This window comes from Balaenoptera musculus, chromosome 14 (assembly GCF_009873245.2).
Source record: "Balaenoptera musculus isolate JJ_BM4_2016_0621 chromosome 14, mBalMus1.pri.v3, whole genome shotgun sequence".
Lineage (NCBI taxonomy): Eukaryota > Metazoa > Chordata > Mammalia > Artiodactyla > Balaenopteridae > Balaenoptera > Balaenoptera musculus.
In genome coordinates this window covers 5,607,236-5,635,172 of record NC_045798.1, presented here as the reverse complement: position 1 = coordinate 5,635,172, position 27,937 = coordinate 5,607,236, and the positions used below count along the sequence as shown (strand labels likewise).

The 27,937-nt window shown below is 53.3% G+C and overlaps 1 protein-coding gene across 4 annotated transcripts in view; it reads left to right on the top strand.

The window, feature by feature from the left end:
* The first annotated feature begins 4,896 nt into the window (after nucleotides 1-4,896).
* The window catches only part of AACS (acetoacetyl-CoA synthetase), a 51,441-nt gene continuing 28,400 nt past the window's right edge, over nucleotides 4,897-27,937 (top strand). For 2 of the 4 annotated variants that reach the window (XM_036874990.1, XM_036874989.1), the window contains exons 1-8: nucleotides 4,897-5,055; nucleotides 5,265-5,520; nucleotides 10,306-10,409; nucleotides 12,288-12,408; nucleotides 13,381-13,494; nucleotides 18,062-18,159; nucleotides 26,334-26,448; nucleotides 26,637-26,718. In XM_036874990.1, coding sequence (XP_036730885.1) covers nucleotides 5,388-5,520; nucleotides 10,306-10,409; nucleotides 12,288-12,408; nucleotides 13,381-13,494; nucleotides 18,062-18,159; nucleotides 26,334-26,448; nucleotides 26,637-26,718 — 767 coding nt within the window. In that variant the 5' untranslated portion in view covers nucleotides 4,897-5,055; nucleotides 5,265-5,387. Of the gene's footprint in view, nucleotides 5,056-5,251; nucleotides 5,521-10,305; nucleotides 10,410-12,287; nucleotides 12,409-13,380; nucleotides 13,495-18,061; nucleotides 18,160-26,333; nucleotides 26,449-26,636; nucleotides 26,719-27,937 lie in introns of those variants that run through there. The other 2 variants (XM_036874987.1, XM_036874988.1) reach the window with 2 other exon arrangements.

Below are 27,937 nucleotides of genomic sequence, written 5' to 3'. Positions count from 1 at the left end.
GGGCACTAGCTGCTGGAAATGAAAATATGCCAGCTTCTTGCCCCAGGAGGTCTTCTCTCTTCTTCCTTGAGTCCCACTTCATGACTCCTTTAGTTAGGACTTGGGGGAAATCAGTTTTCTGCTGCAACTTTCATCTTGTCTGGGCTCCAAGGACTGCTTGTTTTACCTTCCAAACTATCTCTCTCTATATATAGACATTTAAAGATGTGGGGACGTCCCTGGTGGGGCAGTGGTTAAGAATCTGCCTGCCAAGGCAGGGGACATGGGTTCAAGCCCTGGTCTGGAAAGATCCCACACGCTGCGGAGCAATTAAGCCTGTGTGCCACAACTACTGAGCCCGCGTGCCACCACTACTGAGCCCGCATGCCTAAAGCTCGTGCTCCGCAACAAGAGAAGCCACCACAATGAGAAGCCCATGCACCGCAATGAAGAGTAGCCCCCTCTCGCTGCAACGAGAGGAAGCCCACGCACAGCAACGAAGACCCAACGCAGTCAAAAATAATAATAATAATAAAATAAAGATGTGTACCTATAGAAGCTTATATTTGTAGATAGGTATATAGACCTATAGATAGGTATCATATATCATATACATATCAGATATATATGATACCTGTATATATTCACATTATATCATAAATATATCATACACATATGAATAGGGATAAGTAAATGATGGGATAGTCATGCAATGGAATCCATGGAGCAGATGTGGAAAGACACTGTAATCTTGTCTGCAGTGTTCCTATCTATGATACATATATACAGTCTCCTCCTTTCAGCGTCTCCACCTGTCCAGCAACATCCCCCTAACAGGCCTCTCTGCTTGCACTCCGTCCCACCCCCTCAAACCCAATCCCATTCACTCTGTTACCACATAGCAGCTAGAATAATCCTTTGGAAATGTAGGTCACATCACTCCCCTGCTCAACACTTTCCAGATGGCTTCTCATCACACTTTGAATAAAATCTGAAGTCCTGACCCCGTGGCCTTCCAAGGCTCTGCATGGTCGCTACCATTTGACTCAGGGCCTTTGCACTTGCTATGCCTTCTGACTGGGAGGTTCTTCCCGAAGATCAGCACTGGGGTGGATGCTTTATTTAGGTGGAGAATCTTCAGTTCTTGTCTTCCCTGTCGTCGTGGACCCCTGAGAAACAGGAGTGGTGACAGAGGGGTTCTGGCCTGGGGATCTGACCCTCCCTAGTTATTACTGATGGCTTCACATTACTGATGGCTTCAGATCAGGTGGTCTAGCCCAGCGCACATGCGTGATGAAAGTACCAGAGTGAACAGAGGCCTCTCAGGGTGGGAAGTGAAAGGGATAAGAGAAACATGAATTTCATGTTGTCGAAACCTGTTTTCATCTTGGCTTCTATGTCAAGTGTGGGTGCCACTCCTCTTCTAGACCCTCAGTTTGGGCCTTAAAAAAAAAATTCCTTGGTATTTGCAAATACTCATGCCTTTCACATGAAACTGCTTCAACATATTCCAGAGGACTCAATATGGATGCATAATTTACTCTATTGGTTAACCGTCAAGTGTATAATAGTGAGGACTTTGAAACATGGAAAATCTAACTTAACGCATTCGACAGTGGGAGAAATAAAAAGGAACATAGGGGACCTTATACGTGGAGGGGAGATTCCAAAGAAGTGACTGTGAGGTCAGCCCTCTGATAACAATGTAAGTGCATTTGGTCTGGCAAATTTCTATATCCTTTAACATTTTTTTTGGAAGCAGCTAGCATACCCTGGGGAATTACAGATCAGGCGTGTGGTGTCTAAATAGTATCCATTTGAATCGTTAAACCAAAAATAAGCAACTGGTGGGACTTCCCTGGCGGTCCAGTGGTTAAGACTCCGCGCTCCCCATGCAGGGGGCCCGGGTTCAATCCCCGGTTGGGGAACTAGATCCCGCAAGCCGCAACTCAGAGCCCCCTGCTACAACGACGATCCCATGTGCCGCAACTAAGACCTGGCACAAACAAATAAATAAATAAAAATAAATAAATATTTTTAAAAAGCAGAGCCAAGAATTAACAAAAATAAATAAATAAGCTACTGGTACATCGGGAAGATGGGAATTGTAGAGACCCAAGGGAGGTCACCCACAGACAGGTTAAGATTCTTGGTAAAGGAAAGTCCTTTCAGCTCTGTTCCCATTTTATTTATTTATTTTTAATTTAATTTTTATTTTCTATTGGAGTATAGTTGATTTACAATGTTGTGTCAGTTTCAGGTGTACAGCAACATGATTGCGGTACATATACATCTATCCATTCTTTTTCAGATTCTTTTCCCATAGAGGTTATTATCGAATATTGAGTAGAGTTCCTTGTGCTATACAGTACGTCCTTGTTGGTTATCTATTTTATATATAGTAGTCTGTATATGTTAATCCCAAACTCCTAATTTATCCCTCCCCAACTCTGTTTCATTTTTTTTTTTTTTAAAGAAATTCACGTTCTTTTATTTATTTATTTATTTATTTATGACTGTGTTGAGTCTTCGTTTCTGTGCGAGGGCTTTCTCTAGTTGAGGCAGGTGGGGGCCACTCTTCATCGCGGTGCGCGGGCCTCTCACTATCGCGGCCTCTCTTGTTGCGGAGCACAGGCTCCAGACGCGCAGGCTCAGTAATTGTGGCTCACGGGCCCAGCTGCTCCGCGGCATGTGGGATCTTCCCAGACCAGGGCTCGAACCCGTGTGCCCTGCATTGGCAGGCAGATTCTCAACCACTGCGCCACCAGGGAAGCCCTGTTTCATTTTAAACGGGAAGAACTTTCTTGAATCTCTTCCTTTTCCTCCTCTCTGAGCTTGCTAAGAAGGATATGGGGTAGTGAGGAGGGGCCTGAAAAGGGTGAGAGTGTCAAGGGGTGATGGCAAGTAGCCTGTTAATTTTTTTTTTAAGTTTTCAGAATTTAATATTTGTATTTATGATGAAAAATGTTAAATGTCCACTAGAGATTATGCAAGAGAGAACACAATTTTTCAAAATTATTTTTAGAGGTGTATGTGGACAAACCCATTTCAAGACCACTGAGTTCAACGGAAACATTGGTGGCCAACATGGGGCAAGCAGAAAGAACATCGGCCGAGCCTGGGACCCCAGGAGACCTCGGCTTAGCCAGTTATTTTGACTATAGCTTACTTCTCCTTGGGTTCTCCTATAGGTGCTGTGCCTGGTTGGGGGGCGCCGAGGTGAAGGAATTAAGAATGAACCAAGCGGCTGTCAGGTGTATAAGTCCAGCCCTCCTCCTGTTCCAAGAGAAATTGTCGGCCCGCTGGTGAAGCTCTGGAATTCCATGCCCCATGAGGGCTGGGTCTATGCTTTACACCGTGGAACTCCTCACATCCCCTGCCCCCCGCCCTTGCTAGCCCACAGGATTTACTCACTGGGCATTTCTGAATGAGTGAATGTTTCTTGAGTTCCTACTATGGATCGGGCTCTGGGGACCTTGTGGTGACCAGTTAGGGTTTTTGCTCCCGCAGAATGTGCATTCCAGTGTTAAAGGGATGAACATATATACATGAATCCCTCGCAGATGAGTCTTCTTCTGGGTTGAGATGGACTCATGCTTTCACAAAGGAGATGACTTGCAGACGGAGCTAGAATTGGTCCAGAACTTGGAGGTCAGGGGAGGGGGATATTCTGGAAGCACCCTGTCTTAAGTTAGAATCTATGTTTCTTTGTCGTGACTGGGAGATGGACACTATTTAAGATTAAGTGGTGGAGGTAGGGGGTTGTTTCCTACAACTCCAACACTGCAAAAAACTGTACTTGGGGGAAGCTGATTGGGTTGCTGTTAGATTAAAGAACGACGAGGAATATGGGAAGGTCCCTAGCACAGTGCCAGCGTGCAGTAAGATTATAGTAAATAAAACTTCAAAATACATCCCATCCCATTTTTCTCTCCATCTCCACAGCCACCATCATCTCTTGCAACATCATCGTAACCAGCCCCCCCTGCTTATGTCCTTACTTCCTGAAGGCTATTCTCAACACAGCAGCCAGAGGGATTCCTACGACAGCTATAGTCAGAGCATGTCCTTCTGTTCACCACCTTCCAATGGTCTCATGTCACCCAGGGTAAAACCAAAGTCCTCAACGGTCTCCAGGACCCACCTGAGCTTCCACCTCTTCTTTTATTGACCTTGTTTTCTACTCTAGGTCTCTCTAGTGAAAGACATTGGCCTCCCTGCTAGTTCACTAACCACGTCCAACACTCTCCTGCCTCAGGACTCTAGCACCTGCTGTTCCCTCTGACTGGAAACTTTTCTCCCAGATACTAAATAGCTCACTCCTTCTTCAAGTTATTGATAGAAGTACCCTTTTTAATGGGACCTTCCCTGACCTTTTTTTTTTTTAACATATTTATTGGAGTATAATTGCTTTACAATGGTGTGCTAGTTTCTGCTTTATAACAAAGTGAATCAGTTATACATATACATATGTTCCCATATCTCTTCCCTCTTGTGTCTCCCTCCCTCCCACCCTCCCTATCCCTAGGTGGTCACAAACCACCGAGCTGATCTCCCTGTGCTATGCGGCTGCTTCCCACTAGCTATCTATTTTACGTTTGGTAGTGTATATATGTCCATGCCACTCTCTCACTTCCTGACAATCTTTTTTAAATAGAAACACTCCTCCCATGTTTTCTACCCTCCCCTGATTTTTCATAACACTTATTACCTTTTATTATATGAGTGATAATCTACATATTACTCTATTATGTATATTATGATACTCATTGGTATACTGTTTTCTATTGTATATATTATACTATGTATGACATATATATAATGTATAATATTTGTTGATTGACTCCGCTTCTCCCCACACCTGTCCCTCACCCCTTATCTCTTGTTGACAGAGGGCAGGAATTTTGCTTCGCTCTGTGCTGTATCTGCAAAGCCCGCACAGTGTCCGGTACCCAGCAGGCGCTCGGTAAATAAGGGCAGGAAGAATAAATCAATCGGGAATGAATGAACATATGAACGAGCCGGCGGCCTCTGGCTCTTGCCCTCCGGCGCTGCTTTAACCCCTTCGCTCTCCAGGTGAGGTCGGGGAGCCCGGGCCCAACGCGCCTGCGCAGCCCCACCCGGTCGGCGGGCTCAGGCTCTAGTCCCGGCGGCGGCAGCACTCCTTTGCGAGGCGCGGCGCCCGCGGAGGGTTACACTCGGGGCGGGGCAGGGCCTCCGGTAGGCGGGGCCTTCGGGGGCGGGGCTTGCTGAGAGTACAGTTAGGGCTGCATCTCCTCTTGCAGTTGCTCCACGTCGGCCGCTCCACTCTGCCTCGTGTCCCGCGCCCCGGCCTCCGCCGCCGCCCGCGGCCCGGTCCCCATCCCCGCGCAGCCCCGGCCTTCCCGCTGGTCGTCCCCGTCGCAGCCATGTCCAAGGAGCCGCGGGCTGGGCGGGAGGAGATCCTGGAGTGCCAGGTGATGTGGGAGCCTGACAGCAAGAAGAACACGCAGATGGACCGCTTCCGGGCGGTCGTGGGCGCCGCCTACGGCCTGGCGCTGGGTGAGTGCGGGGCGCGCGTCCTGGGGGCTCCCCGGCCACCTCCCGGGGCCAGAAGCTTCCAGAAATCGGGCTCCCCCCTTGGGGGTCCGAGGGACCACCCGACAGAGGGACCCTCCTCCTGGGGTCCCGGGCGCCGCCTTTTTCTGGGCGTTGGTGTCAGGGTCCCTTCTAGTTGTTGGAACGGTCTCCTGATTTCCAGTTTCCCTCCTCTGGGGGTTGGACGAGCCACTGGACGGGGGGGCCCCTCCCCAGGGGTGGGACATCTTCTGACTGTGCGGTTTTGCCCCCTTGTCTGTGCGGATTGTCACCTCCTCTGCTTTCAGGGAGCCGGTCTCCTCTTCACTGCGGCATCCATCTCCCGGAGAGGGTTCCCCATCTGGTCCTGGAGCCCCTGTGGACTGAGGGGTCCCTTGCTAGGCGTTCCTATCTGTGAGGTGTGCTCCCTGGGGTCTTGCCCTCCAGCCTTGGGGGCTTCCTCCCCGACCCAGGGCCTTTCTGACTCTTAGCTCTTCCCTTCTGTTGGTGGGGAGTCACTTGTCGGCCAATAGTACCTCGTGCTGCCCCCTCATCCCCCCCCAGGCTGACCCTGCTAGAGGCCAGCATGGATTCTGGGCACTGGGGAGAAGGATGGTCAGGTGGGAGCCTGCCTCTGGGACTGGGGCCGAACTCCGTCCCCTCACGTGTTTACACTCCCAGCCCCAAACCGAACCTAGTCAAGGGCCCCCCTTCCAGCTGCCGCCCTGGCCTCAGGAGCCACCTGGCTGGGTGTGGACCTGGGCGAGGAGGCCCTTTTCCGGATGAGACGCTCTCCCCCGCATCTGCCTGGCTGGTCCACCTACCTTCTGCACCCTCCCCGCCTCAGGGGTTTTCAGCTCATTATGGCCCTTTCCCTCCTCTTCTGGCCCCCTCGCAGGCTGGCCGCAGGGACTCCTGTGTTTCTGTTGGGGGCATCATAGTTCTCAGGGAGCCTCACAGAAATGGAGACGTGGGTCGTCTGACTTCCTACGTCGTCCCCTTTCCAGCCCGGTGTCAGCCTCTCCCCTGGGGCCCTCGTTTCCTCTTCCCTGAACTGGTAGGTTTTCCTGCTTCCTGCTTCTCCTCCCTCTGCGCTTCAGTACCGCCTGCGTGCGGGCTTTGCCAGGGCAGTCTTGATGCACACGTCTGACTTTGTCACGCCTGGGCTCCAGGGCTTACAGTGGCTCCTTGGTGACCGTGGATTTGCAAACCCTGCCGCCTGGCAGCTTCCAAGTCCTCCACAGCACGGGGGTGTCATAGCTTCCACGGAGCTCCGTCCCTTGGCTGGCCCAGCTGCATCCCTCTCCCGCCCTCCTGCTCCCTGGGCAGCGAGCCCCCTGTAGACAGGTGTGGCTTATTACTCGCCGGGCCTTCTTTCGGGTAGTAGTTGGTAATGTGTGTTGGATTGGGGGATAGACCTTTTTTTTTTTTTTTTGCCACACTGCGCGGCTTGTGGCATCTTAGTTCCCCGACCAGGGATTGAACCCAGGCACTCGGCAGTGAAAGCACGGAGTCCTAACCACTGGACTGCCAGGGAATTCCCTGGGGGACCGACTTGCTTCCTAGGAAGAGCCAGGAGTGGAACTGCATTCTTCTTCTGTGTTACCGTGCCTTGGTTCCGGCTCTCTTTCCTCTGCCAGCTGTTCCCCCTGCTGCTTTACAGGATGATTTCACACAAGGGCAGTCCTGTGAGGTGCGTGAGACCGCGCTGTAATCTGACTGCCGGGATTTTGAAGTGGCTCCACCACTTCCTAGCTGTGTGATCAGAAGGAAGTCACCCGATCTCCCGAGCCTTGGTTTCCTCACCTGTAAAATGGGCGTAATGAGAGGACCCGTATCACTGGGTGACAGATGATCGGGCCGAGTGCCCGCCCGCACCTGGCCTGGGGGGTTTGCTCAGTAGACACTGGCAGAGGCACCAGTTGCTCCCAGTCTGCCTGCCCAGCTCCTCTCTGCCCTTCAAGGCTGGGACTGGCGGCCTGCGGGCCATGTCGGGCCTGCAGACTTAGTTCGGGCGGCTCACACACCGAAAGACCGCATAGGAAAAGTAAGATTTGCAACTTCTTTTGAAAACCCAAAAGTCCGTGATGCTGGGTCTGTGTCCTCACGTGACGGCATCAGCTGAGCTGCGTGGGGCTCCTCTCTTGGTCTGGGGGTGGCTTAGACCTTGGTTTTTTTCTTTTCCTCCTCTCCCACGCCTGATGGTTAACCCACCGTGCTTCTCCTTTCCGTGGGCCTGGCCTTGGACGTTTTGGTCTTTGCTTTAAGAGCCAACTGCATTCTCTCTGATTATTCTCTCTGACCGTTTTCTCCTTTCCTCTGCTCTCCAAGTGCATGTAATTTGGACTTTCAGCCTGTCTTGCCTGTTCATTTATTTGTGAGCATTTTTTTTTTTTTTTGGCTGAGCAGCATGCAGGATCTTAGTTCCCTGACCGGGGATCGAACCTGTGCCTCCTGCAGTGGAAGCGTGGAGTCTTAACCACTGGACCGCCAGGGAAGTCCTCAAGTGTCTTTATACCACAAACTGCAGCTCGCCTCTGTGTGCCAGCGTCTGGGACAGAGCTGGCCGACAAATAGAAGGCTTGGTCTCTGTTCTCCAGCAGCTCAGGTGTACTTGCGGGGAGAAGGCTCGTGCAGAGGTAGCAGCGCTGAGCCGCGGGCGTAGGGGTGGGTGCTGTCCGTCTGCTGAGCGCTGGGTCTATCAGGATGCTGTTGAAGGGCGCTGGCAGGATTTTTTTTTTTTTAAATTAATTAATTAATTAATTTATTTTTGGCTGTGTTGGGTCTTCGTCTCTGTGCGAGGGCTTTCTCTAGTTGTGGCAAGTGGGGGCCACTCTTCATCGCGGTGCGCGGGCCTCTCACTATCGCGGCCTTTCTTGTTGTGGAGCACAGGCTCCAGACGCGCAGGCTCAGTAGTTGTGGCTCACGGGCCCAGTTGCTCCGCGGCACGTGGGATCTTCCCAGACCAGGGCTCGAACCCGTGTGCCCTGCATTGGCAGGCAGATTCTCAACCACTGCGCCACCAGGGAAGCCCTGGCAGGATCTTGAGCTGAGACTTGAAGGTGTAGGCTGGTCAGGATTCTCACAGCTGGAGAGGAGGAAGCAGGTGAAGTGGCAAGCGAGGCTTACAAACTCGGGTGCCTGCAGGGACCCGGCAGGTGACAGGGGTATTAATAACAGCTAATAGTGAGCACTTCCTGCAGGCCAGGCCCCATTCGGGAACTTGACGCGAATTAACTAACTTAATCCTCAGTAACCTGGCCAAGGAGCTGCGGCTTTGACCTCATTTCCCAGCTGAGAAAGTGGAAGCTCAAAGTCTTGGGTGAGATCTCGCAGCTGTGAGCGGTGGAGCTGGGCTCAGTGCTCGTCACTGCTGTGTTAGGTTGCCTCTCGCATGTGTGTGAAGGGCCAGGTGGGGCAGCTGTTACCTGCTTGAGCTGATTGTCACCGTGTGGAGTGACAGGGCATTAGCTACCTCTTGCTGCATTGCAGATCACCCCAAGACTTGGTGACATGAAACAACGGTAAATGTTTAGTATTTCTCAGTTTCCGCGGGCCAGGCTTCCGGGAGTGGCTTAGCTGGTGGTTCTGGCTCTGGGTCTCCTGCGGCTGCATCCACCCGTGGGCTGGGGCTTCCCAGGGGCCGGCTCACGTGGCAGTGAGTCAGTGCTGGTCGTGGGCGGGAGGCCTCTGTTTCACGCCGCCTAGGACTGCTTGAGTGTCCTCACAACATGGCCACCGGCTTCCTGCAGAGCAAGTGATCGAGGCGGAAGCTGCGGTGTCCTTAGGACCTTATGACCCAGCCTCACAAGGTGCACTCGGTCATTTCCTTAACAGTCCGGCTCAGCCGGGGGAGGGGACGACACAGGGACGTAAATACCAGGAGGCGACACTCGTTGGCCGGCTTCCGTGGCCAGATGTCCTGTCTTCTCAGGAGAAGCCAGAAATCCTGCACTTCATTTGGAAACCGAATTTAACATCATCCCGTTCAGTTCCTGAGCATCGCGCAGACTGAACTAAACGTGCCTGTGGTCCGTCCCCCGGGCTTCCAGATCGCAGCCTCTGAGCTGGGGGGGGATGGCGGGGGACACGTGTGGGCAGAAGCCCCAGGAGCCCCTGCTCGGCTGGAGAATCGTGTTGATCCCTTGGCTGAGTCGTGGACGGTGGGAGAGTGTCCGCTCAAAGCCCACCCGCTTCTCCGCCGTCCGCTGGGGTCCTCGTGATGCTGAGATGCCGCTGTGACTGCTCGCTCCCCAGGTCGGCAGGCTGGTTACATCCTCCGTCCTCCCGGATGCGGTGGTGGTGCCCTGTGTGATGATGGGCTTTCCAGGTCTTCAGGGGAGGCCCTGCTCCATCTCTTGTGTCAGCCCAGAGGAGTTTTTGGTGCTGGAGCTCTTGGCAATTTGTGAGGACCAAGGTGACTTAAAAAGCACTTACATAGATTGCCTGAGGCCTCGCAGCTAATAAATGGCCAAGCCAGGATTTGAACCCAGGCCTTCTGGGTCCAGAGTCCATGGTTTTAGGCATGCTGGTTAAGATATAAAATCACCGCCTCGTGACTTTTGTTCATTTGGGGACTAGCGGTGGTGGGTTTGCCTTAACAGAAACTAAGATGCCCTGCGCTCCCAAGACCCTCTCTCATCAGGTGCCTTTGAACCCCTCAGACACACATAACTCCTCAGGTGTATCCATCTTATCACTGAACCAAGACTTTCCTCCTAAGATTTGTCGGAGTTATGTGCCCTTTTTTTTCTTTCTTTTTTGTTTCAGAGAATTACGATGACTTATATCATTGGTCAGTTGAGTCATATTCGGACTTCTGGGCAGAGTTCTGGAAATTCAGTGGAATTGTCTTCTCACGCACATATGATGAGGTAAGTAGAGATTTTGCTTACTCATTATCTTTTCATGGTTCTGATCCAAAATGAAGTGTTAATTTTGAGGAAGACTAAATCATATCTTCTTTTAAATCCCCACATCAGCGGGAAAAAGTCATTGCCCTAGAGAGTTGGCAGGAAATTGTGTTGGGGTCACGGACCTCATGGGGACTCTGCAGGCTCCGGACCCCCCGATGCGTGTGGACCCAGCCCTTGTCCTGGGAATCTGAGTGATCCGAAGAGTAGGGCATCGCTGTATTTTTATTTTATTGAAATTTTTTAGAATTGCGGTAAAATACACATAACACAAAATTTACCATTTTATCCATTTTAAAGTGTACAGTTCAGTGATATTCCATACATTCACGTTTTAAAAATTTATTTGTTTTATTTATTTATTTTTGGCTGCACTGTGCGGCATGCGGGATCTTAGTTCCCCGACCAGGGATGGAACCTGGGCCCCCCGCTGTGGAAGTGTGGAGTCTTAACCACTGAACCACCAGGGAAGTCCCCATACTGTAATTGTTTTTTCTTTTTTAAATTTATTTATTTATTTATTTTTGGCTGCGTTGGGTCTTCATTGCTGCGCGCGGGCTTTCTCTAGTTGCGGTGAGCGGGGGCTACTCTTTGTTGTGGTGCGTGGGCTTCTCATTGTGGTGGCTTCTCTTGTTGCAGAGTACGGGCTCTAGGCACGCGGGCTTCAGTAGTTGTGGCACGCGGGCTCAGTAGTTGTGGCTCACGGGCTCTAGAGCTCAGGCTCAGTAGTTGTGGCGTAAGGGCTTAGTTGCTCCACGGCATGTGGGATCTTCCCAGACCAGGGCTCGAACCCGTGTCCCCTACATTGGCAGGCGAATTCTCAACCACTGCGCCACCAGGGAAGCCCCCTGTAATTGTTTTTTAAACTATCAGTAGTTTTGTTATTTACCTGGATTTTAGAGATTTTTATTTATTCCCTCAATAAATATCCAGGGAATAAGAAGTCTGTTGTGTGTTTGGTTTGATTATGGGGTGAGCCATTCTGAAAGGTTCACCTGGAGAAGAAACCAAGGTTCCAGCCCTGAGGGAGGAGGCACGGATCCAGATTCCTAAAAACTGTGGCGGGGTGTCCGGTGGGCCGTGCACTTTGATCTCCTGGTTTCCATGCTCTGGTCAGCCCTGGAACATGCGGCAGCTGCCGTGTCTGTCTCTCTGTCCTTTTCTCATCAGCATCGCTCATAAAGTAGGTGCTTAATAATTAACAGACTAAATTAGTGGGGCGGTGTTTTCCCTTGGCATTAATTTTCTTTTAACTTTAGTGAGGAATAATTGATACATATAATTTGTTTTTTTTTTTTTTTTGGTTGTGCTGGGTCTTAGTAACAGCAGGCGTGCTCCTTAGTTGCGGCATGCGAACTCTTAGTTGTGGCATGCGTGTGGGATCTAGTTCCCTGACCAGGGATCGAACCCGGGCCCGCTGCGTAGGGAGCACGGAGTCTTAACCACTGGACCACCAGGAAAGTCCTGATACATATAATTGTATCTATTTCAAGTGTACACGTGAATGATTTGATATACATGTGCCTTGTGGAAGGAGTACCAAGATAACTGACACATCCATCACCTCACACAGTTACCTTTTTCTTTTTCTTTTTTTTTTTTGTGGTGAGAATGCTTAAGATCTACTCTCAGCAACTGTTAGGTACACATTTCTGTTCTGCATTCATTTCTGTTTTCAGTTTCAAGCCTTTGGGCCAGGTCAGCGTTCAGTCTATACAGCGATCTAGTGATGCCTTGGGCCGGCGAGTTAGCTGGCCTCCTGTGACGCGGAATCGCTTCTGTGTATCTGGTGTTGCTCTCACACACGTGCGTGTCTTGGTTTGCTGTCGTCCTCTGTAGGTCGTGGACACGTCCAAAGGGATTGCGGACGTCCCTGAGTGGTTCAAAGGCAGTCGCCTCAACTATGCGGAAAACCTCCTGCAACACGGGGAAAATGACGGAGTGGCCCTTTACGTGGCACGTGAGTCCCGACAGCTACTCAGATTTTCCTCTCGTGGTGTGACGGGGCCACGTGTGCAGAGAGGCTCCGAAGCACTCAGAACCTGCAGCGTATGATTTCCAAACAATAGCTCGGCACCTTTTTTTTTTTTTTTTTTTTTTTATGGTGAAAAACACAAAATACTAACTTTACCATCTTAACCATTTTTAAATGTACAATTCAGTGGTGTTAAGTATATTCACATTGTTGTGCAGTAGATCCCTGGAACCTTTTCACTGAAACAACTTTCCAAAGTGTTTAGTGGAACTTTTCCACTAAACACTGATTTCCCCTCCTCCTCCCCCAGCCCTTGGAAAATTATATTAAAAAAATCACAACCAGGGCTTCCCTGGTGGCGCAGTGGTTGAGAATCTGCCTGCCAATGCGGGGCATACGGGTTCAAGCCCTGGTCCGGGAAGATCCCACATGCCGCGGAGCAACTGGGCCCGTGAGCCACAACTACTGAGCCTGCGTGTCTGGAGGCTGTGCTCCGCAACAAGAGAGGCCGCGACAGTGAGAGGCCCGCGCATCGCGATGAAGAGTGGCCCCCACACCGCGATGAAGAGTGGCCCCCGTTTGCCACAACTAGAGAAAGCCCTCGCACAGAAACGAAGACCCAACACAGCCAAAAATAAATTAATTAAAAAAAAAAAATCACAACCAAATCAAAGGATTCTTCACTTAATAAAAACATTCCCAACAGTAAAAAAAAAAAGAATCTTTAAATGGCAAATTCTGGGCGTGCGTCTCAAGGACGCCCTTTCCCAAGCCTTTCTTTTCCGGAACGTCAGGTAAACCTGCATCTGGTTTACGTCCCCTGCACCTGTGTAGCGTCTCCCGGGCGCGTATCTCTAACCTGTGTTTTAACAGGTGTGAGTTTTCATCCGTGTCTGTGACTCAGAACCTCTCTTTTTAGGATGGTCCGAGGATGACCTGTCCTTTTTCTCTTCCCAGGGGAAGGCAGGGAGGAGATCGAGAAGGTGAGTTTTGAAGAGCTGCGGCGACAGGTGGCTTTGTACGCCGCGGCGATGAGGAAGATGGGCGTGAGGAGAGGAGACCGGGTCATCGGTGGGTACTTCTGGCGCCTGTCACAGTGGGGGCAGGGGGGTGGCTTGGAAGGAAAGAGGTGGCGTCGGGTCAGATTGCACGCACACGGCTTCGTGTGTGTACACGTGCGGCACAAACCAGACGAAGAGGGACGATCGTTGCAAGGGCGGCCCAGCCACAGTGAGCTGGGCTGTGAGGGTCCCCGGCTCCCGGCCTCCACGTGGGCATGTCCTCCTGAGCCAGTGCTCACAGACGTCTACTATTATTATTAATAATAATTTTTTAATGCATTAGTTATTATTTTTTTTTAATGAAATGTGGACCTTAAACTAAACACAAACCAGAAAGTTCATCAGGTCCTTGATGACAGAGCCAGGACCCCTTCCAAGGTCGGGAAAAGCTGCTGCAGTTTCTGGGCCTGCCCACCTCCAACTCGATGCTTTCCTGAGGCATTCCTGAGGCCTGGTTTCCATTCTGTGATTTTCGCCATCTGTGCTGACACGATTGTAGACTGATTCCTAATCCCCAAAACCCAGCAGAGGGAGTTTTATCAGTGGAGAGACTCACTAGACTGATGTCCTCTGACCCACAGACGCCAGGGCAGGTGCCGCCAGCCTGCTTGTTTCCCAGATGAAAAACCGAGGCCCAGAAGAGAAAAGTAAACTAACCATTTTTTTTTTTTTAATTTGGAAAGGATTTTATTAAAAAAACGGGTGTTGATTTAAACACTATAGACAATTTCAGTTCATAAAGTCGTTAACTGAAAGTATGTGGATATACTCAGCCTCTGGAGATAATAAATAGAGAGTTACTTTTTTTTGGCCGAGCCACTCGTGGGATCTTAGTTCCCCGACCAGGGATTGAACCCGGGCCCTCGGCAGTGAGAGCGCAGAGTCCTAACCACTCGACTGCCAGGGAATTCCCTGAGAGTTAGTGAGGCGTGAAATCTGACAGCCAGGACGCTTCATCACACATCTGTTGAACGATGGATTGTAATTATTCGGTGCCGCGATATGGCAGCGTGCGCCTGGGCCCGCGTTTCCTGGTGCGGGGCTGGTGGCCCTAGGCCACGCTGTTCCTTGGGATCCCCGCCTGGGCCTCCTCGCTCAGCGCGGCTTCTCCCACTTAGTTCTTCCTGGTGAGAATTTGTTTAGCAGCATCCGCTCCCTGGAGCCAGGAGACCTTCCCTCGGTGCTTGGCGCTGCCTTTGGGCCTGTGGGTTTGGATGAGGACTTTCTCCTCCCTGGACCTCGAGTTTCTGCATCTTTAAACAGGGCAGCAGAGAGGCTGAGAGGCTTGCTATGCAGAGTCTCTCGTGGGCAGAGAAGTTAGGTGGGCTTTCTTGCCCCTGCCCATCCACACGCACCCCGGGAGGGGCTGGTGACAATGACGGATGTGTCCAGGGGCGGTTCCCAGTCTGGGTCCGGCTGGGGTTCTGTGTGCTTTTTGCTGCAGTGCTGGGGTCAGAGTTTAAATTGCTCCTTCCGGGATCAGGCATCAGGTCTTATTCTTAAACCAAAGAAGAGGGCTTCTCTGTCCTCTGGCCACACGACTTCACTCGTGGCACCAACCCCAGTGGCATCGCTGGTGTCCGTCCCCTGCTTGGAGGCTCGCTGACCCCCGCTGCCTCCAGGGTGGGAACGAGAACCTGGAGCCGGGTCGGCGGCCCCGCGCGCTCGCTTCCTTCCTGCCTCCGCGCTCCCCTCCTGGCCCCTGTCCTCCTAAGAGTGTCCGGCAGAGCCTTTGTTGGGAAGCCGGCCACTGCCCCACCTGCCCCCAGCTCTGTCCCCAGATGGCCTCACTCAGGGAAGCCCCCTGGTTGCCCCTGAGCCAGGCCCTCCTGTTGGACCCTCCGTCGGCATCTTGTTTTCATTCTTCAAAGGATGCGTCATTGGTAGTCATCTGTTTGGTTTTGTGATTATTTGAGCATCAGTCTCCTTTGTTTGGCTCTAAAACCCACGAGGCCTGGGGTTCTGGCTGCTGGGCTGCCCTCCCCACCTCCGGGGGCCATGGGACCAGGGCTGCAGGCTGGGACGTCAGCAGGAGAAGCCACCGGGCTTGTTGGCGTGACTGTGCCTCTCCCGGGGGACTCACTGCAAGTGGGCGCTCGGAGTGTGTTTGCAAAGAGGACAGCCTTACCCTGTGTAAACCATGTGAAGGGGCCAGACCCTGAGTCTCCTTCTCAGATGATGGAGCGACCGCTCGCTGTGTTACTTGACTGGAGAGGAATGAATAGTAAAGGATGTGTAAGGGATGTGCCACATTATCGCCTGTCTCAGCCCTGGATGGAATGTTCTCCTACAGATCCAAGGGTTTACCCTGGTTCATTGAGGTCTCTGCTCAGAAGCCATCCGTGCTGTCCTGTGGAAAAATCCATCACCACTCCCTCTGCACCCCGCTTTATTTTCCTTGTCGCCTTACTGCCTCCTTGAAGTCACAGGATTATTTTTGTGTGTGTGTGTGTGTGTGTGTGTGTGTGTGTGTGTGTGTGCATGTCTTTCTGTCCTCCAGTACCAGAGGATGGGGCTTTGTCTTCTCTTCACTGCTGCATCTCAGTCCGCGGGTACCTGGCGCATAGTAGGTGTATAATGAGTGTTTATTGGATGAATGCATGAGAGTGCTGGGTCAGAGCAGGCATTTTTGCGGTTGAAACTTCAGTATCTTGGGTTCTTCTTGGTCCAGTTTAATTTGTCTAGAAAAGGAATTCAAAAGGTTCTTCTACCATCCAGTAATTTTTCTTCCCTCCAATTTTCATTTTTAAAAATCTCCCTTTGAAGCAAACGTTTCTTGAGAAGGAGAAACGGAGAACAGGATATACTGGGGCTCCCGCTTGGCCGTGCTTACTTGAGGGACGCCTGCTCCGTTGCCCTTGACTTCTCAGAATCAGGCTGGTGCTTGGTGACACCACCTTCTTGAGTGTCACATCTTGGATTCTAATTTGACCTGATCACAGTTACTAGGACAGGGGACTGTGTTTCCCAGAAGAGAGCGCTAGGGAAGAGTGCAGAGGGGGACTGAATGGGGAGATGCTTGGAGGCCTTCAAAGATGCAGTTACAGCTGCTCACGGCGCTGTTCCTCGTCTGTGAAGCGGGCATCTCCTGGCTGCGTGTCAGGCCCCACAGCCAGCAGGTCACCCGGCCTCCCTGGGTGGTGAGTCCCGCCCTGCCTGGGGCGACGGCACCGTGGAGGCACCTCAGTACGCTCACAGCCAAGTCTCTTCTCGGCAGCCGACGTCCGTCAGCGGGCCTGCTGTGTGCCAGGGCTGGGCGGAGCCCGGGGGCCGTGTGAGCACTGCACGACCCCTGCCCCACGGGACACCCAGCAGGGGAGATGCAGTGAACCCAAAGAAACGAAGTACCCACCGCTGTGGTCAAGTAGGCAGTTCAGCGCCATGGGAGGAGGGGCAGCGGGAGAGCTGTCCCGGGCACCTCGGGGTGCTGGAGCCCAGAGGGCTTCTGTGTCACCCAGGGAGCCGTGCTCAGGGGAGGCCCTGGACCTTCTTCTCCCTGGTGCCTCGTGCACAGATCCTTTTCCTCTGGAGCGTTTAGGACGATCTGTTTAATTGATCGTAGTCTTCTCGTCCATAAAGAGTCTCTGCCACTATTATCATAAAAGCCCAGAGGACTTCCCTGGAGGTCCAGTGGTTAAGACTCCGCGCTTCCACTGCAGGGGGCCCGGGTTCGAGCCCTGGTCGGGGAACTAGGATCCCGCAGGCCGCGTGGTGTGGCCAAAAAAAAAAAAAAAAAAAAGCTCGGCTTCCTACTAGATGGAGGGCTGAGTCCCTGGCAGGATTGTAGACGTCTTGACGGCTTTGCTCAGTCTTCGTTCCCCTGCAGCCTCTCCTTCCCTCCCTCCATCCAAACATCCACCCACCAGCCGGCCAGTAGACCAATATCTGCGGACCTGGATCGGCAGGGCGTACCAAAAGGCATTTGGTAAAGCAGGGAGCAAGACAGGCAACGTCCCTGCCCTCACGGGAGAACCAGATATGCAGTTGCCAGTTATAATGATTATACTTAGGTGATTATTATGCTAGATCTGGTGAGGGAGAAATACGGTGTGCTTTGTGGGCGACTGGCCAGGGGACCTGAGTTCATGGGATGGCCTTGGAGAAGGCTTCCCTGAGGGGGTTCCATTTGCCTTCAGAGCTGAAGGATGAGTAGGGAAGGCTGGTGTGGGTGGAAGTGTCCAGGCAACGCAGGCAGCTTGTGCAAAGGCCCTGAGGCAGGGGGAACTTAGAACTGAAGGGAGGCTGTTGTGACTGAGCCCAGAGTGGGAGGCGGAGCGGAGCGAGAAGAGGCCGGCATCGTGCAGGGATCCCTGATCAGAATGCGTTGGAGGGGGTGGTGACGGGAAGTGGTCAGGCTGTTGGAGGGGGTGGTGACGGGAAGTGGTCAGGCTGGCGGCAACGATTGGGTCATCCGAGCAGGAGATGTCAAGGCGGGTGGGTTGGGCCTGGCCCTGCTCTGTGAGCCGCTCACAGCCAGCCCCTCTCCCCACTCCCACCGTGACTCTGGGAGGTGCTTGTGGAAGTCCGCGGCATCCTCACACCCTGAACCAGGCTTTCTCCCTGTATCCCCTCCACAGGTTATTTACCCAACAGTGTGCACGCCGTGGAGGCCATGCTGGCGGCCACGAGCATTGGCGCCATCTGGAGCTCCACGTCCCCAGACTTCGGCGTGAACGTGAGTCGGGGTCCCCTCAAGTGCCCTGGGTGTGTGGCCCCCGCTGGGGAACATTCCATGTGATTTCCCCATGACATCTTGGGTCGGGGTATGGGCAGCCGCGGGGCAGGACCGGCAAGGCTGGGAGGAAACGGTGTCACGATGGCCTCCCGTCTCCCCGGCTGGTGACTGGAGATCAGCAGGAGAGAAGGAGCCAGAAGTAGCTGAATCTCTTTTTAAGTCTAAAAGTAAACGATCCTTCCTTCCTTTCCAATGTTCCTCACGCCCAGCCGTGTGTATTGGCTGCGTTAGTGTGTGTTACACGCGACAGGCGGTGTTGTGAGTATCCAGCAGGAGATGCCCGGTCACGGCTCCTGTGACTTCATGACCGTGTGAGGTTTTCTGATGTTTATCCTCTGCAGATTTGCTCATGGAAGATTGGCTTACGGAAAATTTGCTCCATAATTGCCATTTCTGATCTCTTACTTTGGGGCTGAGCTTTGTGCTCTGTGCGGGAGGGTGGCGGGCCTCTTTATCCCCGTAGACCCCAAGGGCACCAGGGACCAGGGTGCGCCAGCTGCGGAGTGGCCCAGGTGGGGGCAGGAAGCACACACAGAGCCCCACCATAGGGAAGGAAGAAGCGGCAGAGTAGGACTTGCTGGGACCCCCACTTCCTGATCAGGGACCTTTCCTGGTTGCAGAACCTCGGGGATGAGGGACCCTCAGGAGCCACGAGGCCAGGCCCGGTAGAGGACATGCCGGGCATCCACGTCCCTGACCGTTCTTCCTCTGCTCTGGGCGTGGGCCCTGTGCTGGGCACCGGTCAGTGCAGCCCAGGGGCTAAGGGCTGGCCTGGCTTTGCTGGCCGTGCATCCCTGGGTGAGTTACTTATCCTCACGTGCAAAGCAGGGGCATCAGGAAGAGAGAGCCTCATGATACGAGCGTAGACTGCGTGGGCCTGTGATTGATGCGGGAGGATTGATACACTTAGGACACAGGTGCGGGCACGGCGCTCTTCCAGCTCCGTGCTCTGCAGTCCACGTGCCTTGTCCACAGGCTGGGCATTTTGGGTGTGAGCTTGATACTCAACCTCTGCCTTGAGGCTTGCTCTTCTGGAAAAGGTTTTCAAGGTATTTCTTTGCTTTTTTAAAATATTTATTTATTTATTTGGCTGCACCGGGTCTTAGTTGCGTCACGCGGGATCTTTTTAGTAGCGGCACGCGGGATCTTTTTAGTTGTGGCATGCATGCGGGATCTAGTTCCCTGACCAGGGATCGAACCTGGGCCCCCTGCATTGGGAACGTGAATTCTTAACTGCTGGACCACCAGGGAGGTCTCTCAAGGTATTTCTCATCTCCCCCCACCCCGTGCGGAGGAGGGACAGATGTGCTTCTGCGACACAGAGGCCTGGAGCAGTGAGGCGATTGGCTGAGGCCGGCCCTGGCCCCGTGGGATGAGGACTGGGTCCCGCTGAGTTCGGGGAGGGGGTGGTCACCCCAGACCTCACTGCTGGTGGCCGTGGTTGTGCCTCCTGGGGCTTTGCTGGGCCTCTCCCAGATCGCCTCCACCCCGGACCACCCAGGGCAGCCAGGACTGACCTGAGCCCGGAGCTCCAGGGGGCCTCTTGGTCCCGAAGGCCCTCTGTGAGGCCGTGTGAGCTGCTTGGGACCAGGCCGTCCTCGGGGGGGTCCTGGAGGGTTGGGACCCCGTCCCTGGGCACTGTTGTCCTGGGATCCCTCAGCAGGCCTTGAGCTGTGCTGGGAAGCCGTGAAGGAGCCTCGGGGCTGGAGAAGGCACGTGGCGAGGAGGTTACCAGCAGGAAGCTCTTGCCTGGGTTTGAATCCGCCTCTGCCGCTTCCTGCCTCTGTGTCCTCGGGGACACACCGTAGGAGGGCTTGTGAGGACAGCACCATTGGCACCCATCTAGGGTTGGGACAGCGCTCGACCTACCCCCCAAGCTCAGTGAATGTCAGCTGTTCCTAATGAGTAGCGAGTGGGCGTTCTCGAGTGAATTGGAACTTGTAAGCAGGTGTGATGTTGGAGAAGCATTGTGGAGCGTGGGGGCGGGGGCGTGGCCTTCTAGGGCCCGAACGAAGCCCCTGCCCGAGGGCTTCACAGCGAGCAGAGCTCCTGGGCTGGCCTCGGGTGGTGGGTCTGAGCCACCTGGTGCAGGGCGGGAGGCTCAGGGGACGGGCTGGGGCCCAGCCACCTCCTGCTTGCCTGTAGCAGCAGCTGGCCTTGACCCTGCGCCCATCCTCGTGGGTCTTGTGCAAAATGTCACCACCGCAGGCCCCTCTGGCTGACTCTGGTCCCAGGTCCTGCTGTGTAGAGGATGCAGCCAGCGGGTGGCTCTGGAGCGGCATCCCCCGCGTTCCTTCCCTGGTTTGAGGCTGGTTCGTGTTTTCCGGGGTGGCGGCTCTCGCTGGAAGCGCATGCGCACTAGACGGCAGCGTGGCTCCGCCCCGGCCACGGCCTTCAGCACAGGTGCTTGCGGGAGATCTTTGTGGGCGTGATGGCCTGAGCCTCAGGAGAGCCCTCTATTCGGTCAGAAAGTGACAGGGCCAAACGCCGTTCTGCTAAGATGCTTCGCTCTGCCCTGAGTTCCGGGAAGCGGTCCTCATTTTGCTGGGACCCTGGTGTAGAGCCAGAGGCAGGTAGCCATGTGCACGGTCCTTCGGAGTGATTGTTGAGCAGTGAATGACAGTTAATGTATCAGCCTGGTGACTTAAGGGCCTCCGGCTGCTGGCACCACCTGCCAGCTCCCAAGGGTGAGCCCTCCTGGCCGGGAAGCCCTGGTCCGGGTCACGAGACACAGCGCTTGCTCACGTGGGCACCGGTACCTGTGTGCTAAGGACCTGGGACAAAGCAATGACTCCAGAGCCTCAGATTTCTTCTCTGTTCTTTTCCAGTAGTTAAAACCTGCAGGGAAGCATCTAGAGTTAATGACGAGGTGCGGCCTGGGGCGGGACAGAGGGGTCCCGGGGGCCCAGGACTGTCCTCTTCAATGGTTTGCAAATCTCTGCTTTAAAAGGAGGCTCCTGGGACTTCCCTGGTGGTCCAGTGGTTGGGACTCTGAGCTTCCACTGCAGGGGGCAGGGATTCAACGCCAGGTCGGGGAACTGAGACCCTGCATGCCACACAGCCAAAAAGGAAAAAAAAAAAAGGAGGCTCGTGTCCTTAATTTCCGACATCACCATTTTACAGTTTAGATGGTCTCCTGGTTTCAGTAAAGGGTACGTTTCTGAAATTTGCGGTGAAACACGAATGTTTTTCCTACTTTGAATTGTTTGCTGCAAATCACTGAAGAATTTTCTCTATAATAAAGGGAAAATTGCCACTCTCTTGCAAATCCTGATTTTAATTATTTGGTTCTTTTACAATGGGGTCACATCATTACTGACTGTGAAGTAAGTTCTAGCCCCGTGGCACACGCGTGTGGGATGGTTACCAGGCAGTTTACAGGTATGGGGGCGGGGTCTCCATACACGTGGATTCACCTGCCCACAAATGCGGTGGTGACCTCCCCTCGCCTTGCCAGGCTGGTGATGAAAGGACCCCGTCTGTTGGCAGGCCGTATGCCTGTCTGTGCAGGCTGCCCCAGGGTGGGGTGGGGACACCGCCTTTGCTCGAGGATGCTGGGGACCATTCCTCACTTCTCTTGAAGCCCCTTGGCTCTGCGTCTGCCCTGCCCCTCTCCTCACCGCGTGCCCCTTCCTCCACCTCTCCCACGTCTCCCACCCTATCTGCTTGGATTTCCCGCCCCCATTGGGCTCGTGGGCATCTCCAGGTGCGGGACTGCTTGTTCTTTGGGTCCCCAACCTGCCAGCCTCACCAAGACCTCCAGGTCCTGTGTGCTTTGACGTTTGGTTTTTTCTGTGTTTCACTGTTTACCTTTGAGTGGGGGGCTTTTTCACACACATCGGGGGAGTCCGACCTCTGATATCCACACATCTCAGAGGGCAGCCTGGAGCCCTCCCCCTCACAGAGCCCTTTCAGGTCGCTGCACGCGCGTGTGTGTGTGTACACGTGCACACGTGTGCGTCTGTGCACATAAATAGGACAGCTGTTCTTCTCGCACTGGGTGGCCGTCCACTTGATCCCGCATCGGCTGGGCTCTTGGTTTCAGGGCCTGACTGGTTGCTCAGCGTCGTATCTGGGGCAGCTGCACAATCACAGGTGTGTTCATTTCATCGTGACGTGAAAGCAGTTCTCGACTGAGCAGCCCTCTCCTGGACCAGAGCAGGCCAGCAGCTGGTTTCTGACGCTCAGAGATCCTGACCGGCTCTTGACCCGCCAGGAACACTGCCACCATGTCGTGGGGTCTCCAGAGTCTTTCCATGGTGCCAAGTTCTGACCTCTGGTTGTGAAACACTTGTCGTCTTTGTTGTCTGTTCTCTCTCCCTGTGAGGAAGGGCCACCTCTGTGATGTCTGAGCCCCAGGTCACTGCTGTCTTGGTCCTCCCACCTGTGTGGGCTAGCCCACCAGGAGGGACGCTGGGTGTCATGGAGAAATCTCTGCCGCCTTCCAGGGCTCTCCAGTCTGGCCTCATCCAGCTCCTCCCTGGCCCCAGGCTTTCTAGAAATTCTTTCCCTTCCCTGGGCCAGCTCCCCCTGCCCGGGGCTCTTCTCTTGGTGCCCTCTGATCAGAACGGCCTCCCCCTCCCTCCTGGCTGCCGAGGCTGCTCCCCTTGATGCCCCTGGGCAGAGGTGCTCTCCGGGGTCTTCCTGGGGTGCGCTGGCCGTGGTTCTCGCGTCCTCCTCCCGATTCGGTGTTCGGGGACCCCAGTCCTGGCTCTCTTCTGCCGCCCTTTGGTTCCCTGTCCCCAGGGCTAGTCTTTCCTGTGCGGAGTCAGCGCTGTGGTTAAGAGCGTCAGCCCCCGTGGCACAGTGAGCAGGCTGTAACTCCAGCTCTGCCACCGGCAGGTTGTGAAGCTTTGGGCAAATAACTTACCCTGGTCCTGTCTCACCAAGGATGTGGGGGCGGTCGCAGCCCCGCCCGCTCCTGGGGGCCTGACCTCAGATGTGTGAGTGCCCATCACCAGCTGGAGAGGCGCATGGTGAGTGCTCAGTGCATGTAGGGGTTTTTATTGACAAAAATGTTCCTCCCAGCTAAAGCGCGGACTCTCTGTCCCTCTTAGAATCCTGGGGTCCAGGCATACTGTTTATTTTGCTGTGTGGAGTTTGTACATGGCCACCTTGCCGAACCCGGTTCTAATGGTTCTTCTGGCGGGTCTCACCGGCTTTCTTCGTAGCCCTTCCTATCGTCCGCTGCTTGGTTCCCTCCTGCCAGCTCCAGTCTCCTTGCTAGACTGGGGCGCCAGGAGAGCATGGAAGTCCGCGCACGGAAGCTAGTGTCTGTTCTTTACCAGGACTCTTTTTTTTTTTTTGTGGCCGCACTGCGGCATACGGGATCTTAATTCCTGATCAGGGATCGAATCCGTGCCCCCTGCAGTGGAAGCACACAGAGTCCTTAATCACTGGACCTCCAGGGAATTCCCACCAGGACTCTTATCTTTACCATCAGGAGTGATGTGTTTGCCATAGATTTCTGCAAGACACCATTTGTCAGTGAGGAAGTTTCCAGCTTATTAAAGCTTTTTGGGAGGAAAGCATGTTGCATTTTCTTGAAAGCTTTTAAGATAATCAAAAGATTTTTCCCCTTTAATCTGTTAGTGTAGTAAATTACACTGGTCTAATCTCTTTTTCGGTTTGTGTGTTCTCTGTCTCTTTCTGTCCTCTGTAATGGTTTATAGAAAAGGAATGTCCTAGTGTGTGAGGATTTGGTGGCACTTGCCTGCAATTCTGTACCTCCCTGGTGTCTGTGTTAAGAGGTGACCTTTGGGGACTTCCCTGGTGGCGCAGTGGTTAGGAATCTGCCTGCCAGTGCAGGGAACATGGGTTCGAGCCCTGGTTCGGGAAGATCCCACATGCCGTGGAGCATCTAAGCCTGTGCACCACAACTACTGAGCCTGAGCTCTAGAGCCCGTGAGCCACAGCTACTGAGCCCACGTGCCACAACTACTGAAGCCCGAGCACCTAGAGCCCGTGCTCTGCAACAAGAGAAGCCACCACAATGAGAAGCCCGCCCGCCGCAACTAGAGAGCAATGCGCGCAGCAGTGAAGACCCAGCGCAGCCAATAAAAAAAGAAAAAAAAGGGGGGATAGACTTTTGACTGCTTTTTCTCCCGTGGTTATTGTCTCTTCAGGTGTTCTGCTGCTTCTTGAATCATTTTTGATAAATTTATATCTTCTTGGGGAATCATCCGCTTCATCTGGCTTTTATTAATTTATTAACAAAATTGAACATAGTGCTTTGTCATTTATTATTCCCTCTTTCTGTAGTAAAGTGTGGTTTCCGATTTTATATGGTTGTATGCCTCAGTTTATCCATCTGGAATATGGGAATAATAATTCTATGTCAGAGCATTAAGTGAGTGAATATTAGTAAAGTGCCTAGGACAGTGCCTGATATGTAATAAGTACTATGTAAGTGTTAGCTAGAAATATCTGTCTTCTTGGTCAGATTTGTCAAGAGGCTTATTTTATTGGTCTTTTTGGAAAAAAGATTTTGGTTTTATTGATCAAGTCCATCATTAATTTTTCCTTATGGCTTTAATTCCTTCCTTTCCCCCCCTCCCTCCCTCCTTCCCTCCCTCCCTCCCTTCTTGCCTTCCTTCTTTTCGTTTTCCTGGCTACCTAAACCATGGGTATAGTTCACTGAAAACAATTAGAAACTGGAAACAAAAACATTTATAATTGCTTTGCTACTCCCCTCCCCCCCCGCCACATAGATTATAGGTTCCAAGGAGAAAGAACTCTGTTTGGTTGCCTGGCACAGTAGATGGAATAAACAAATGCTTCCTCCCCCTCTCCGCCCGCAGCTCTTCTCTGTTAATTCAGCTTCTGGTCTTGAAAGTCCGACGGCACTGAAAATAGAATCAGTCCTTGAATCTTTAGCCCCGAGAGTCTCAAATTTTATTGTGCGTTAGAATCGCCAGAAGCGCTTGTGAAAACACAGATTGCTGGGCCACCTCCAGACCTTCCAGTTCAGTAGGTCTGGGGCCCCGAGTGATGCTGTTGTCGCCAGGACCCCTCCGAGGGGCCCTGGCCTCCCCTTGTCTTAGGCGTGTGCTTTGCTGACTCCTGGGAGCTCTGAGAAGCGGTGCCTGGCCCACTCCAGGCCAGTTAATTAGCTACCTAATGAGTTTAATTAGTCGTCACGCCACAGATGGCTGTAACCTGCAGCCAGGGTGGAGACCCTGCCCATCCGGTCCTCACACGGAGGCTCTGGCATCACTGCTGGTGCCCTTGGAGCAGCCCAGGCACTGACCTTGAGCCGCTGCATTGGACCGAGGGATTAGGAGTGCCATCTGGGCGATGCCTTCCAGGTGCTGTTCTTGTGGATGGAAATGGCTCCACCACGGTGTGCACTTGGCAGGCTGGGAGGGGAGCGGGAGGGGAGCCCATCCGAGAGGGCCTGTACCTGTTGCCCTCGGTGTCACACGCAGGTCGTATCAGTGCATCATGAGGTGGCGTGCGGCAGTTCACAGCAGTTCCAGAAACAAGTTCCGCATGTGCACGGGGGCTGCGCCTTCTCTCAGGGAGAGGGGTGTGCTTGGCGGGACGGTGATTCCATGTGTGGAGACAGACAGCTGGGCGTGGACAGCCTGCTTTTTCTCATGGGGCTTGTTTACGAGTGTACACATTTGTGAGTTCATGCATTTGCTTGGCAAGAAGTATCATTCGGGGGATTCAGGTACCTCTTGGATTGAAGATGAAAGGAGGGCCTAAATATGGCACCACTTTGCATACAGAGCTGCCTTCTGGGAAGGTGAGTCTCCACTTACATATGCCAGAGGCGCTGTGTTGGGAGGCTCTTGCTGTAAAAAGGGGGATCTCTGTGGTCGTGCTAATACTCACCCTGTGTTTTCCCATTTGATAGGCTCAGTGTATGTCTGTAAGTCCGTCCGGTGTTTCTTTGTACCGATGCTTTCTTTGAAGTGATGGTCCTGGCTCGGGTGCATGTCCCGTTTGCTTGGCTGTCTTTCTTGGCCCCTGGGTGACGGGGACGCAGGGACGTGGCTAGAGCGCTGGACACGCTGCTTTTTCTTTCCCTGGAGATGCAGCCGTCCCGTTGGCTGCTGGAGGATTTTGCCTTTTGGATGAACAATGACGACTCTTTCCTTCCACTCTAGGGCGTTCTGGACCGGTTTTCTCAGATTCAGCCAAAGCTCATCTTCTCCGTGGAGGCCGTCGTGTACAATGGCAAAGAGCACGACCACATAGACAAGCTGCAGCAGGTTGTTAAAGGTGCGTGGGGGGCGGGGGGCAGGGGGCGGGGGGCAGGGGTGAGAGCCCCCCGGGGGTCCCAGGAGCCCTGCAACAACGGAGCAGTCTCAGTCCTAGGTTGTGTTACGTTTCAGCAAAAAAGAAAAAGATTAGCGACTAGGGATGTTGTGTCCTGTAAGCTTGTGTTTTCTCCTCCCCGCTGCTTTCAGGACTCGCAGACCTGAAAAAAGTGGTGGTGATTCCTTACGTTTCCTCCAGAGAGAAGATAGACATTTCCAAGATTCCAAATAGGTAAGCCAGCCACATGCTGGTCACTGGTTGCATGTGAAACCCACTCAGAGTCCCACCGGGCTGCAGGTTCTGTGGATCTTTGCACCTGGAGTTGGAGTGTTTTAGAGGTGCAAGATGTCTTAGTTAAAAATCGTCCTTCTGTAGGTGGGGACCCAAGGACCCCAGGGGGAATCCCTTGGGGCCACTTGGTAACTTAGTGGCAGAACAGAGACTGTCCCAGGCATCCTAACTCTTCCTGTCTCGTGTCCCTTGGAAGTGGTGGGCTTGGATGGGGCCAGGCTGGCTCCCTGGATTGGCCACAGCAGTGCTGAATGGTGACTAACGTGTATCCACAGGTGCATGTGTGTGTGGATGTGCGTATGTGCACACACATATGTACACCTCTGTGTATGTGGTTCATATGTATGTATCTTTGTATGCATGTGTATATACACACATGCATCCACACGAAGGTGTACACATACATAATATGTTATTTTTTTTCATTTTAAAACCTATTTTTTGTTGCCATTGCTGTTGGCATCTTCCTCTGCTTTTCTGACATTTATAAGCCAATAGACCACAGGCCTTGACATGGAATAGAATGGTGAGCACCTTAATTCTGCACAGAAGTTAAGAAAATGGATTATGATTTGGTCCAAGTTGAGATTCTTCCCAAAGTTCTTGTTATACACCTTTCATCTCTCTTTAAGCCATCATAGAGGAGAGAGTTCTGAGATCAGGTGTGTTTACCTGTGCAGGTAAACATGTCCATTTAGCCTCGCGTCTGGGCTGCAGGCAGGAGTCTCTGAGTGGCCTCAGGCCCCATGAGAAGCGGCGGCAGAGCCGCGGGTGGGGATCCTGTGTGTGCCGTGGTGGGGGAGGCCTTGCTATTCAGGCAGCCGGGGTGGACGCGTGGCTCAGTGGTTCTCTGCAGGCGCCCTCTGGGGGGCACTGAGAGGGCTAAAGCTCACGTGCTGTCCCCCAAGTTTCCAGTCGAGCTGGGGGGACAAGACACGCCTGCAGGAAGGGGGAGCTGTGACCACTCGGCCCAGTAGACACAGCCATGCTCACTGAGTTGGGGGACAGGAAGTGCCCAGGAGGTGAGAGAAGGGCGTGGTTGCTTCTCTGTGGGGCCTGGGGGAGGTGACACCTGAGGGACCTTGAGAGGTGAGCAGGGTCTGCGGACAGCGGCAGTACCAGGGTTCCAGAGGCTGAAGGGAGCTGCAGCAAAGTGACT